The sequence below is a fragment of the Boleophthalmus pectinirostris genome, unplaced genomic scaffold, assembly GCF_026225935.1.
Source record: "Boleophthalmus pectinirostris isolate CB_2022bp ecotype Guang Dong unplaced genomic scaffold, ASM2622593v1 HiC_scaffold_2, whole genome shotgun sequence".
Taxonomy (NCBI): domain Eukaryota; kingdom Metazoa; phylum Chordata; class Actinopteri; order Gobiiformes; family Gobiidae; genus Boleophthalmus; species Boleophthalmus pectinirostris.
Genome location: NW_026571152.1, coordinates 42497523 through 42511524, shown reverse-complemented (window position 1 = coordinate 42511524; position 14002 = coordinate 42497523). Strand labels below are relative to the sequence as shown.

Below are 14002 nucleotides of genomic sequence, written 5' to 3'. Positions count from 1 at the left end.
CGTCGGGGGCGTCTAAACTCAAATGCAAAGGCGTCCAAATAGAGGCGTCAAGGCGTTTTTATGACGCCTTGGTGTGAACGGCCCTTTAGAGTTTGGTTTTACTGCATGTGCATGTGCAGGTGTGTTCGTGTGTGACTGTGTGACTGTGTGACTGTGTGGCGTGAGCTCTGTGTTCGAATTGTTTCTCAGTTAGACTCGAGAACGGTTCGCTCATGATGTACATTCGCCTGTGGTGTTCAGTGAAACAGATCTAAACACTTTAATGTGTTCTGAATCTTTCGTGGCAATGTTGTAGCGTGTAGTGCGCGTCCTACATAAGCGTAAATACAAATGTAATGAAGCCGAGCTCTTAACACGTTATGTCCGTTCTTCTGTCCAGACCTTCAGTCAAATTTTAGGACCCTATGTGGCCCGTGAGCCAAAAAGTTTACACACCCCTGCCCTAGAGTGTGACTGACCCCAGAGTGTGACTGACCCCAGAGTGTGACTGACCCTAGGGTGTGACTAAACATATCAGAAGATGTAACAAGATTAAAGTCATTCTGTATTTACACAAATGTATTAAACATCCAGGAGCTCACTGATCTCACATGGATCTGACTTGGTCTAAGTCCGGGTCTCACATGGATCTGCCCCGGTGTAACTCCAGGTCGTCTGAGGTCCTCTCTCTAGCGCCCCTTCTGGCCCGGGCCTGAAAGGACACAGCACATCCACAGGTCACAAAACTCTGGGTGTTTGTCAGTCCTCAGGATCCTTCCTCCACAGACGTCTTTGTAGGTCTCGTCTGGAGTCGGCTCCTCCGACGCAGAACCAAGTGTCCTGCTCACTCTGAGCTGACGCTAAACTCACGCTCACACTCATGATTGTGTCAGGACTTTATTTGATTAAAATACAATTTACTGATTCAATAAAGTTTGTGAAACATGAAAGTTGCAGTGCACTGTGGTCAAGTCTAAACCAGGTCTAAACCAGGACTAAACTAAGACTAAACCAGGTCTACAACAGGACTAAACCAAGACTAAACCAGGTCAGTACCTTGCAGTAGTAGTACATTGGGAGGGTGAACAGGAGCATCAACAGAAGAATCACCACGGCTCTGATGATCAGGTCTGAGTCTGACTCTGCAACACAAAAGAACCCAGATCAGACCAGGACCCAAACCCAAGCCCCAAAACCAAGCCCCCCAAAACCCTGTTACCATGGTTACGGCCATTGCCCGATTTGTCCCTTTTTAACATAATGAGTAACTCTTAACTGTTTTTCTCCTACAGCTGTGCTCTTCTGGTGATGAAGATGTTTCAACTCCAGACATTTTCATTTGATGGAGCTGTTAGAAACACTGGGAATTCACCCTCCTCTGAGTAACTAAGTCCAGCCCAGAGGAGGAGTTTCAGAGTGAACCTGCCTCGTTTACAGCCAACAGCATTATGGATCATTCTGTCCCTGTTACATTTGATTGGCCTGTTGTGGTCTTTGTCCATGTCTTGAGAACACTTCTCTGGAGTCCAGGTCTGACCCCCATTTGCAGGTGAGTCTGGGTCTGTCTGCGCAGAGTCAAACAATGATAACCCCTAACCCCTGACCCTCACATGACCCTGTGACCCCTGACCCTCACATGACCCTGTGACCCCTGACCTCACATGACCCTGTGACCCCTGACCCTCACATGACCCTGTGACCCCTGACCCTCACATGACCCTGTGACCCCTGACCCTCACATGAGTGTGTATCTGGACGTACCTCCCACAGAGAGCTGGAGTGTGTGGCTCTGAGAGGAGAAGTTGTGGTCAGACACCTGCAGGAGGTAAACACAGGTGTAGTTTCCTTTGTGGGCGGGGCCAGCGTCAGAGAACAGGAAGTGGGCGGAGTGATTGACGGCGGGCAGGGTGCAGTTCTGAGCGGGGGGCGCGGCGGGAGAGAGGAGCCGGAAGGAGCCTCCCGGGTACTGTGGCTCCACGGAGCATTTGACCCTGAACTTTGAGCCCAGCTGCACCTGCACCCCCTGAGGCTGGAGCTCGGACGCCCCGTCACTCACAGACACGGAGATGATTGGACGATTCAGGACCAAGTCTGTGGAGACACGTGATTGGACAGATCAGTCTCTGTGTGTGTGTGTTACACTCCTCTGGAGGAACTAGAAAAAACATCAGAGACATAAAACTGTAAGATCAGACTTTTACCTGAACACATCACCTCCAGACCGTGTGAGGAGGAGGATGAACCAAAAACACATTCTCTCACTGAAGACTTTTTCACACAAACAGACTTGACCTCCCACACACGACTCTGTGGAAAATCCGATCTCTTTTCTCTATGAACAGCAGAGCCACAGTCCAGGTCTCTGCACACAACATCTGTGTCCTCCTGGTCCCAGTCTCCATTGGGCTGCACTCGTCTCCACTCTCCTCTGTGTTTCACCTCCACAGTCCCAGCACAGCGACTGGCTCCTCCCACCAACCTGAGAGGCTCTGAACAGACAAGAGACAGAGTGAAGTCCCGCCCCTTTACCTGAGCAGTGAAGCCCCGCCCCTTTACCTGAGCAGTGAGGCCCCGCCCCTTTACCTGAGCAGGTGAGGTTGACAGTGGCTCCAGAGGAGCAGGTGCTTGAGTTGGAGCGGGGACAGTCCATCAGAGCAGACTCATGGCCCTCACAGTGGAACGTCTGCCCCAGAGGAGAGAGCGCCCCCTGGAGGAGAGAAGGAGCCCCACAGTCCAGCTCCCTGCACAGCACCTCTGCCCCCCGCTGGTCCAAGTCCCCGTCACAGACCCCGGTCCAGGACCCATCCCAGATCTGCACTGATCCTGAACACAGACCGGACCCCGAGACCAACCGCACAGAGTCTGTGGACACACACAGGTTTTCTGTGTTTCCAGAGAATCAACAAAGAGAAGCATGAGACAGAGGAGTGTGTGTGTGTGTGTTACACTCCTCTGGAGCAACTAGAAAAAACATCTGAGACACAAAAAAATGTAAGATCAGACTTTTACCTGAACACTTCACCTCCAGACCCCAGGAAGAGGAGAATGAATCAGAGACACATTCTCTCACTGAAGACTTCTTCACACAGTCGGATGTGACCCTCCACACACGACTCTGTGGAAAACCAGATTTTTCTTCTCCATAAACAGCAGAGCCACAGTCCAGGTCTCTGCACAAAGCAGTTGTGTCCTCCTGGTACCAGTCTCCATAGCGCTCCTCCACTCGTCTCCACTCTCCAATGAGTCTCAGCTCCACAGTCCCAGCACAGCGACTGGCTCCTCCCACCAACCTGAGCGGCTCTGAACAGACAAGAGACAGAGTGAAGCCCCGCCCCTTTACCTGAACATTTTCTGAGTTAGTGGAGCAGATTAGTGAAAAAATTGTTCACTTTGGTATAAAAATCATTAAATTTGGCACAGATCCTCTCTAAGGATCACTATTTTGGAAAAAGGCATTGGCCACTCAAGATGGCCACCATTGTAATTAAATGGTTATTATATAAATGATTCAAAAGTGATCCAAGCATAACATTTGATATAAATACTCTCTAAAGGACATGATAATGCAAAAAGATGCTTGTCACAAATTCAAGACGGCCACCATTTTAAAAATGACCACTGTTCCTGTGTAGAATATTAATTATTTCAATCTGTGGCCATACCAGTTTGTCAAAGCCTGATCTTGTCAAGTCTCAGAAGCTCTGGGATCTGACGGGGTGCAGTCACCAGGACTGGGCCTGGTTAGTTCTTATATGGGAGATGCTGATTGGGCGCTCGTCATAAAAAACTGTTTACGTTGTGTCCTTAGACAAGACACTTCACCCACATTGCCTAGTGGTGTGTGTGAGTGATGGTGGTGGTCAGAGGGACGATGGCTCCGATTGGCATGGCAGCCACGCTTCTGTCAGTCTGCCCCAGGGCAGATGTGGCTACAAACGCAGGTTATCACCACTGGGTCTGGACTGAATAATGCTCTGTAAAGCGTCTTTGTGACAAATGTCTGTGAAAAGCACTATATAAATAAAAAATACTTACTAATTGTTCAAATGGTGATGCAAACATAAAATCAGGCAAAAATAATTTTCCTTCTCAAAGTAGCTTCTAGACCACCACTTTCATCGAGTTGTTCCAGGTCCAGGGTCATTGGCATTTTGTTGATCTTGTGAGAGAGCGGAATGTTGGTGGAAATGATTTTAGAGCCGTCATGTTCAGAAACATGATGGTAGACGGTGATTGGAGGGGTTCCTTTGTGTCTTTCTGACACAGTTGTATGATTAAGGCCAATGGTTTATCCTTTTACCACCTCAATTTTAGACATATTACACATTTATGTTTGGGAAACTAGTTTCGGGTCACTTACACCTCACCCAATCATTCATCCAGTGCCTTTTAAGTCCTGTGTGGTCTGTTCACCTTCCGGATAAGCACATGAACAAGTCATGTATTGTCTTGCTTACCCTCGGCTCTCAGTTCAGCTCATTTATCTCAGAGTCGTGCACTGGATACCCAACAGGTACATGCAAATAGGTGCTGAAACGGGTGGGTTTTAACATTCTGGAGTTTTATGGGCAGGTATGTGGGCGGGTAGCGATTACATATGGGCGGGTCAGATGAATCAAGTGGACGATGAACGGGAGAAAAATATTTGACCATTGCGTCCGTTGCCAGTGTCATTTCCCGTCTTTTACCGGAACGATGACAGACCAGGCTGAGAGAGACTTTATTGTTTTATTACATGAAACCATCAGTGAAGTTCGATCGGCTCAACAGCTGCACTCCTGGTTTATTCCTCTTTTAGACCTGGTCCAGTCCTGATGTAGTCCTGGCAATCAACTCGGCAGTTGCAGCGTGTATCACACTGGTTTAGTTCTGGTTTAGACCTGGGTTTAGACCTGGGTTTAGACTTGGTTCAGTCCTGGTTTAGTCCTGGTCCAGTCCTGGTCCAGTCCTGGTGTAAGTCCTGGTGATCAGCTCTGCAGTTTGTGGCGTGTGTATATTTATATTCCGCTAATGACACGGTGCAGGTTCAGTCCTGGTTTAGTCCTGGACTACTGGCCTGTCGGACTAATGGGCTGATTTAACTTTAATATAATCACTGGTTAATGGGCCCCCTCTTATTTTCTCTATACATTAATGACCTTCCGGACATTTGTAAAGATGTGGATATACAACTTTATGCAGACGATGCAGTGCTCTTCACAAGTGGGAAAAATTTTAAAGAAGTATCTCAGATTCTCACATCAGCATTAACACATGTTGAGAAATGGCTCATCAGGTCCTGTCTCCTGTTAAACACACAAAAAACTGTGTGTATGTTTTTTTCTAAAAATAAAAATAAAAATAAGGTAACTAGGTCAAATGTGTATTTCAAAAGTCAAGAATTGAAATTAGTGAAGGAGTTCAAATATCTGGGAGTAATGTTGGACTCTGCACTTACATTCAAAAACCATGTTAAAATGGTGTCTAGAATAATCAAATACAATCTATACAATTTCAATCAAATACGCAGGTCATTAACTAATGAAGCTGCAATGATGTTTTTACATTGTATGATTTTTTCTCACATTAGTTATTGTATAACCAGTTGGTCTTTGTCAGGTGTATCAACTCTTAAGCCAATAGAATCCCTCTACAAAAAAGCTTTGAAAATATTAGACAAGAAACCCTTTACTTACCATAGTTGCAATGTGCTCTCCAAATACAATCTATTGAGCTTCCAGAATTTTATAAAATTTAGAAATGCCTGTTTGATGCATAAAACTTTGCACGGTTTAGCTCCACCTCCACTCAGTGATTATATCAGGTATAGGTCAAGTGTTTCATGTCGCTCCTCCAGGGCCACAGACAGAGGAGACTGTGAGGTGCCTGATAGAAAAACCTCTTTCAGTCAAAATGTGTTTTCATATAAGGGCAGTGTTGTGTGGAACAGTTTACCACCCACAGTTAGAGACTCCCCCAGCTTTACGACTTTTAAAGGCCATTTAAAGACATGGCTCAGGTCAACACAGGTGTGTGATCATTTAATATAGTTTACAATGTGCAATGGGCAAAGTGCAATATGCTATTTATTAAGTATTTTAATATTTAAATTACGGGCAATATGTAATATACTAAAGAATTTTACCTTCGAGGGCACGTGCAATACATTGTAGAAAAGCACTTTATAGTAATTTTAGCAATGGGCTGTGTGCAATATCTATACACTGGCATCTTAACTAAACAAGGCAGCGTGCAATTTTGATCAAATAATACAGCATCCTTTGCTTGACCTGTGTCTGTGATCTTGTGACTGACCAGCTCTTTGTGTCTGTCTATTTGTATTACTGTATTGTCTGTCGGGGTGTATTGTTTTTACTGTGCATTTAGTTTTATGATTACATCAACCTGCCTAGGGACAGCAGATCTGATAACATATTTACATATCATGTATATGTTCATTAATGTGTTTTGTCCCTATTTTTTTTTTTAATAAATAAATAAATAAAATAAAAAGTGTGGTGCTGGACTGAGTGGGTGCGGGCGGGTGCTGGTCCCAAACATGGACTCGTGCAGGACTCTGATCTAACTACATATATTTCTTACTAACTGACAAGGGGCTGATGGATTTGGGACAATAAATTTACCTAAACTATTACTACTAGTCAAGAACTACAGTGTGAATCAACCTAGACGAGAGACACTGAGGCCCAGGCTGAGTTTCACAGCGGTGAAGTCTCCAGAGTCCTGCTCGTGTCATGACGTTCACTCGATTAAACCAAACCTTCCTGAACACATTAAACTGAGCTCTGACAGAAATGGTGACATCTTGAGTTTTTGAGTGGCACACACCTTTTTCCATGAGAATGTTCCTTGAAGAATCTTTGTACCAATCTTGATGACTGCATCACCATGTGTTAAATTTAAGATTTAAGATTTAAGAGAAATGGCGACCATCTTGAAAAATGCTGGTGGTCATGTTAATTTTTTGAGGAACAAGCTCCATTCTCCAAAAAAACATTAACAGAGTATTTTCACAAAATGTTCTGCCTACATCACAGTTTGAACACTCGACATAATGAGCATTTGACAGAAATAGCGGCCATCTTGAAAAAATGGCTGCCATTTAGAATTTTTGATTTTTTCCCATGTGACCCTCAGAGAATCTGAGCCAAATTTCATGCTTTTAGACCAAAGTGAACGATTCTCTTGAAATATGCAATGAATCTGCTGCACTAAGTAACTTTCCACTGAATCAGCAAAGACAGTGAAGTCATGTAAATGTGTTTGTGATGTTTGAGCGGCGGCTCTCTGACTCTGATGTCAGAAAGTGTTTATCTTGTGTCGTCCCTCTCACCAGGAGGTTGTGGGTTAGACTCCTGATGTGTGTGAGTGGAGTGTGCATGTGCTCCCTGTGTTACTGTGGCAGAGTGGTTAGCCTGGTGTGTGAGTGTCTTTACCTGAGCTCTTGTCTTCTGCCAGGACCCCTGCACACACAAGAGACATGTCACATAATGTGGTGTGACCCAGAGCGTCACACAAAATGTTGCGTGTTGGTAGATTTTATGGTATATTTAAGTGTATATTTTATCATTTTGTATTTGCCCCTTGAAAAGTACTTTGGTAAAAACACTTTTCTGCATTTAAAACCCGGGACGCCTTAAAAAAGTCATTTGGTGCAACGGACATATAGTTAAAATTAAATTAAAAATAATTTATATTATTGAAAATGATAAAAAACATAAACTGAGATCTACAAATGAACAGCAAGACTTTACATATGTTTTTTTTCCCTAAAGTTTTGAAGATTTTTACAATGTGCCCCAATACAGCATTAACTCTGAACTCTGGGGGCATTTTTTCTTTTCATAAAAAAGTTAAACGCTTCAAAAGTTTTAAGTAATTTAAGTAATTTAAGTTAAAAAAACAAAAAACAAAACAGGTCTAAACCAGGTCTAAACCAGGACTAAACCAGGACTAAACCAGGTCTAAACCAGGACTAAACCAGGACGGAACGAGGACAGAACCAGGACTGAAAATGGCAATAACACTTGTGGTCTCTGCATTTGACACATTCAAAGAGCAGAAGTGTAGGTGGTTTTACATCCTGTTTGGTTTCACCTGCTCACGGGACTAATGCGAACAGTGTGGCTAAAGTTCAATTGTCACCACACGTGTGTTTTAAACCTGTATTAGTCCAGATCCAGTCTTGTTTGAAACTTACTTTAGTCCAGCTTTAAACCTGCATTAATCCAGGTTTAAACCTGGTTCTGACTGGGACCAAAAAATGGCCCTGGACTTCCCCCACAAATCGACCCCACGGTTGGACGACCGTCCTGGACTTTTCCAGAATGCCCAGACTGTCAGTGCAGCCCTGGTCCTGTCTTGTTTTTGTCCTGTTCAAGATTCAACATATTATTGTAAATGTCATAGAAAAATAAAGAAATAATGTCCAGGTTCAGTCCATTTTAACCTGGACTAAACCAAGTCTGAAAATGTCAGTAAAACTTGTTATCTCCTTTCACACATTTTCAGTGCAGGAAATGCAGACAATGTGTTATTTTGGTCTTTCACTCTCGTGCGCTTCACTTTTACACGTTTCTTATTGTCTCCAAGGAGAATTCTTTTTCACAGACACTGTGAAAACAAACACACAGATACAAACAGTAAAGACAAACACACAGATACAAACAGTAAAGACAAACACACAGATACAAACAGTAAAGACAAACACACAGATACAAACAGTAAAGACAAACACACAGATACAAACAGTAAAGCCAAACGACAGAGGACAGGAGCTCACACATGCAGACGACGATCTAGACTCCAGACTGATACTACTACTACTACTGAACTACTACTGAACTACTACTACTACTACTACTACTACTACTACTACTACTACTACTACTACTGCTACTACTACTACTACTACTACTGCTACTACTACTACTACTACTACTACTACTACTACTACTACTACTACTACTACTACTGTACTACTACTACTACTACTACTACTACTACTACTGCTACTACTGCTACAACAGCCACTATTACTGCTACTATGACTACTACTTCATCTACTTCTAGTACTGCTGCTACTGCTACCACTAATACTACTTCTACTATTAAAACACACACTGCTACTGCTACTGCTACTACTACAACTACTACTTCAACTACTACTTCAACTACTACTAATACAACCACCACTTCTACTACTACTGCTACTACTACTACAACTGATACTACTACTACTACTACTGCTACTACTACTGCTACTACTACTACTACAACTGATACTACTACTACTACTACTGCTGCTACTACTACTACTACTGTTGTTTAATGTTCTGGTGTGTTCTCAGAGTGACTGTTGTCGCCCTCTGGTGGTGGTTTAACAGAACGCAGTTTTCACATTAGAAACATCTGGAAGTTTAAATCAAGGATCTATAATAACATTTTATTCTACTTCCATATAAATGCAGTGGAAACATGATCATGGTGCATTTCTGCTCCGTCCACTGAAAAACAACGACAAAGTGTGTTTTGTTTAGAGCTTGTGACTCACTAGAAGAACACAGAGCGTGACCAGATTTTCAAAATAAAAAAAAAGTGAAGTTCCTGGTTTGTCGATACAGCAGCCCATGATATCAATACTGTATCTAATTAAATCAAATTAAAAAATCAATATTTCAATATTTTTTGCACACTACCAGCTGAGGGCCACAAGAGATTTTTTATTACAAATTTTTCTATTTTATTTGACTTGTACATTTACATTTATATAATTTTGCCTGATTTGACTCCAGTCTCTTGCACTTTTTTGTTTTTTATTTAGAATTTATTATTACCGTTTATATTTTTACTCTTTGTTATTATATTCTATCGTGATGTTTGAGGCTTCTGGGTCCAAATAATTTTCCTTGTGGATCAATAAAGTTTCTCAAAGTTTTATAGGGCAGAGACAGAGAGGGCCAGCAGAGGGCGCTGTGCGGACAGAGACAGTTGTATGTGTTATTTTTTAAGTGTTTTTTATTTACTCCTATTATTTAATTATTATTCTTTACTTCATCCTGTCAGTGGTATTAGAACATTATCGATTTTTGTGATTGCCCATTGTGTCTTGTATATTCAAAGTTACTTTGAAAAAAAAAAAAAAAAAAAAAGGTACAGGTTGAAAGAACGACAAATGACATAAACGACATAATAAGTATATGTAATTCACAGACTTCCTTTATTTAGAGAATGTTTGATTAAAAACCCTCTGTTCACTGTGGGAAAAAGAGGGCAGAGACAGGGAGGACCAGCAGAGGGCGCTGTGTGTACAGACCATGGATCTTTAATAAAAACTATAACTATAAATTATTATTATTATTATTATTATTATGATTATTATATTATCTTTTTATTTATTATTTTATTTTATCATTATTTTTATTTTTACTTTTTATAAAAATGTTAGTTTGATGATAGATGTTTAAGCAGAGGACACTGTGCGGGAAAAGACCATGGATTGATTTTATGTATTATTTTGTTGTTTATTATTTATTATTTTTCATTATTATAATATATTATAAATTATATATTTTTTATTATTATTATTTTTTTTTTACTTTTTAAAAAATCTAGTTCTATTGTAGAGACAGGGAGATCCACCAGAGGGCGCTGCACAGACCATGAATTTTTAACAACAAACTTTTATTATTACTATTACTATTACTATTACTATTACTATTACTATTATTTTTTATTATTGTATATTTTTTTGTATTTAATTTTTATTTTTAATTTTTTATATATTTTTTATTTACTTTGAAAATCCACAAACAGACCTTTATTACACATTTATTACACATTTAATTATATGAAATAACAGACAAGAGTTATTATTATTCATGGACAAATTTAAAACCTTAGAGTGTGACTGACCCCAGAGTGTGACTGACCCCACAATGTGACTGACCCTAGAGTGTGACTGACCTAGAGTGTGACTGACCCCACAATGTGACTGACCCTAGAGTGTGACTGACCCTAGAGTGTGACTGAATCTAGAGTGTGACTGACCCCACAATGTGACTGACGCTAGGGTGTGACTGACCCTAGAGTATGATTGACCCCACAATGTGACTGACCCTAGGGTGTGACTGACCCTAGAGTGTGACTGACCCTAGAGTGTGACTGACCCTAGAGTGTGACTGAATCTAGAGTATGATTGACCCCACAATGTGACTGACCCTAGGGTGTGACTGATCCTAGAGTGTGACTGACCCTAGAGTGTGTCTGACCCTAGGGTGTGACTGACCCTAGGGTGTGACTGAATCTAGGGTGTGACTGAATCTAGAGTGTGACTGACCCTAGAGTGTGACTGACCCTAGGGTGTGACTGAATCTAGGGTGTGACTGATCCTAGAGTGTGACTGACCCTAGAGTGTGTCTGACCCTAGGGTGTGACTGACCCTAGGGTGTGACTGAATCTAGAGTGTGACTGACCCCACCTAAGTGTGACTGACCCTAGAGTGTGACTGACCCTAGAGTGTGACTGACCCTAGAGTGTGACTGACCCTAGAGTGTGACTGAATCTAGAGTGTGACTGACCCCACAATGTGACTGACGCTAGGGTGTGACTGACCCTAGAGTATGATTGACCCCACAATGTGACTGACCCTAGGGTGTGACTGACCCTAGAGTGTGACTGACCCTAGAGTATGACTGACCGCACAATGTGACTGACCCTAGGGTGTGAGTAAACATATCAGAAGATGTAAAATGATTAAAGTCATTCTGTATTTACACAAATGTATTAAACATCCAGGAGCTCACAGGTCTCACATGGATCTGAACCAGTCTAAATCGGGTCTCACATGGATCTGACCCGGTCTAAGTCCGGGTCTCACATGGATCTGACCCGGTCTAAGTCCGGGTCTCACATGGATCTGACCCGGTGTAACTCCAGGTCGTCTGAGGTCCTCTCTCTAGCGCCCCTTCTGGCCCGGGCCTGAAAGGACACAGCACATCCACAGGTCACAAAATCTCTGTGTGTTTGTCAGTCCTCAGGATCCTTCCTCCACAGACGTCTTTGTAGGTCTCCTCTGGAGTCGGCTCCTCCGACGCAGAGCCAAGTGTCCTGCTCACTCTGAGCTGACGCTAAACTCACGCTCACACTCATGATTGTGTCAGGACTTTATTTGATTAAAATGCACTTTACTGATCTAAACCAGGTCTAAACCAGGTCTATATGAGGTCTATACCAGGTCTAAACCAGGACTAAACCAGGTCTACAACAGGACTAAACCAAGACTAAACCAGGTCAGTACCTTGCAGTAGTAGTACATTGGGAGGGTGAACAGGAGCATCAACAGAAGAATCACCACGACTCTGATGATCAGGTCTGAGTCTGACTCTGCAACACAAAAGAACCCAGATCAGACCAGGACCCAAACCCAAGCCCCAAATCCAAACCCCCAAAACCCTGTTACTGTGGTTACTGCCATTGCCCGATTTGTCCCTTAACTCTTTATATAGTTTTTCTCCTGTTTCAGTGTGGAGAAGGTTTCAGTCGTGCTCATCTGGACTCTGTTTTTGTGATGAAGATGTTTCAGCTCTAGACATTTTCATTTGATGGAGCTGTTAGAAGCACTAGTTCTCCTCTGAGTAACTAAGTCCAGCCCAGAGGAGGAGTTTCAGAGTGAACCTGCCTCGTTTACAGCCAACAGCATTATGGATCATTCTGTCCTGAAACCAGGCAGGTTCACTCTGAAACTCCTCCTCTGGGCTGGACTTAGTTACTCAGAGGAGGATGAATTCCCAGTGTTTCTAACAGCTCCATCAAATGAAAATGTCTGGAGCTGAAACATCTCCATCACAAAAACAGAGTCCAGATGAGTACGGCTGAAACCTTCTCCACACTGAAACACTACTGGACTCCTGGTATGTGTGTGTTACACTCCTCTGGAGCAACTAGAAAAAAACATCTGAGACATAAAAATGTAAGATCAGACTTTTACCTGAACACTTCACCTGCAGACCATCTGAGGAGGAGGATGAACCAGAGACACATTCCTCTCACTGAAGACTTTTTCACACAGTCAGATGTGACCTCCCACACACGACTCTCTGGAAAATCTCCCTGTTCTCCATAAACAGCAGAGCCACAGTCCAGGTGTCTGCACACAGCATCTGTGGCCTCCTGGTCCCAGAGATGAGAGGAATCCACCACTCGTCTCCACTCTCCTCTGTGTTTCACCTCCACAGTCCCAGCACAACGACTGGCTCCTCCCACCAGCCTGAGAGGCTCTGAACAGACAAGAGACAGAGTGAAGCCCCGCCCCTTTACCTGAGCAGTGAAGCCCCGCCCCTTTACCTGAGCAGGTGAGGTTGACAGTGGCTCCAGAGGAGCAGGTGCTTGAGTTGGAGCGGGGACAGTCCATCAGAGCAGACTCATGGCCCTCACAGTGGAACGTCTGCCCCAGAGGAGAGAGCGCCCCCTGGAGGAGAGAAGGAGCCCCACAGTCCAGCTCCCTGCACAGCACCTCTGCCCCCCGCTGGTCCAAGTCCCCGTCACAGACCCCGGTCCAGGACCCGTCCCAGATCTGCACTGATCCTGAACACAGACTGGACCCCGAGACCAACCGCACCGAGTCTGTGGACACACACAGGTTTTCTGTGTCTCCAGAGAATCAACAAAGAGAAGCATGAGACAGTCACACACACGTGTGTCGCTGTTGAACGTGTGGGAGCTGTTCTGTTTTCCTGTTGCCCATGAAGTGCTCCTCTTTTTGCTTGGCCTTTAGTTATATTATAATATGACAGCCTCTTTGCTGCTGCTGTAATGGTGCGGGGCGCAGAGCTCTATAAAATTGGTGCTTCTTGGCGTATTCACTCCCCCCACCCCTGACCTCAGACACCGAGCACAGGGCCATGGACACAAGGACGGGGATGTGAGGACCACTCCAGCCGGACAGAGACTAGGCACATGAAGGACGCTCTGTAAAGGCTTAAGGCCCAGAGCCCAGGAGTAAAGTGTCGCAGGCATCGTGTGT

At 43.5% G+C, this 14002-nt stretch overlaps 1 protein-coding gene and 1 long non-coding RNA gene across 2 annotated transcripts; both read right to left on the bottom strand.

Moving 5' to 3' along the window:
- Nucleotides 1–619: 619 nt before the first annotated feature.
- Nucleotides 620–13641, bottom strand: LOC129409539 (T-cell differentiation antigen CD6-like). The gene is made up of 5 exons (XM_055155927.1): nucleotides 13324–13641; nucleotides 2989–3279; nucleotides 1741–2070; nucleotides 1036–1121; nucleotides 620–691 (listed from the first exon to the last, which is right to left on the bottom strand). The coding sequence occupies exons 1-5, from the start codon at nucleotides 13388–13390 to the stop codon at nucleotides 620–622; spliced, it is 846 nt and encodes a 281-aa protein (XP_055011902.1). The 5' UTR covers nucleotides 13391–13641.
- Nucleotides 10889–13022, bottom strand: LOC129409391 (uncharacterized). Its single transcript, XR_008632392.1, has 3 exons — nucleotides 12968–13022; nucleotides 12278–12363; nucleotides 10889–11958 (listed from the first exon to the last, which is right to left on the bottom strand). It is a non-coding gene; the product is annotated as an uncharacterized LOC129409391 (long non-coding RNA).
- Nucleotides 13642–14002: the final 361 nt, after the last annotated feature.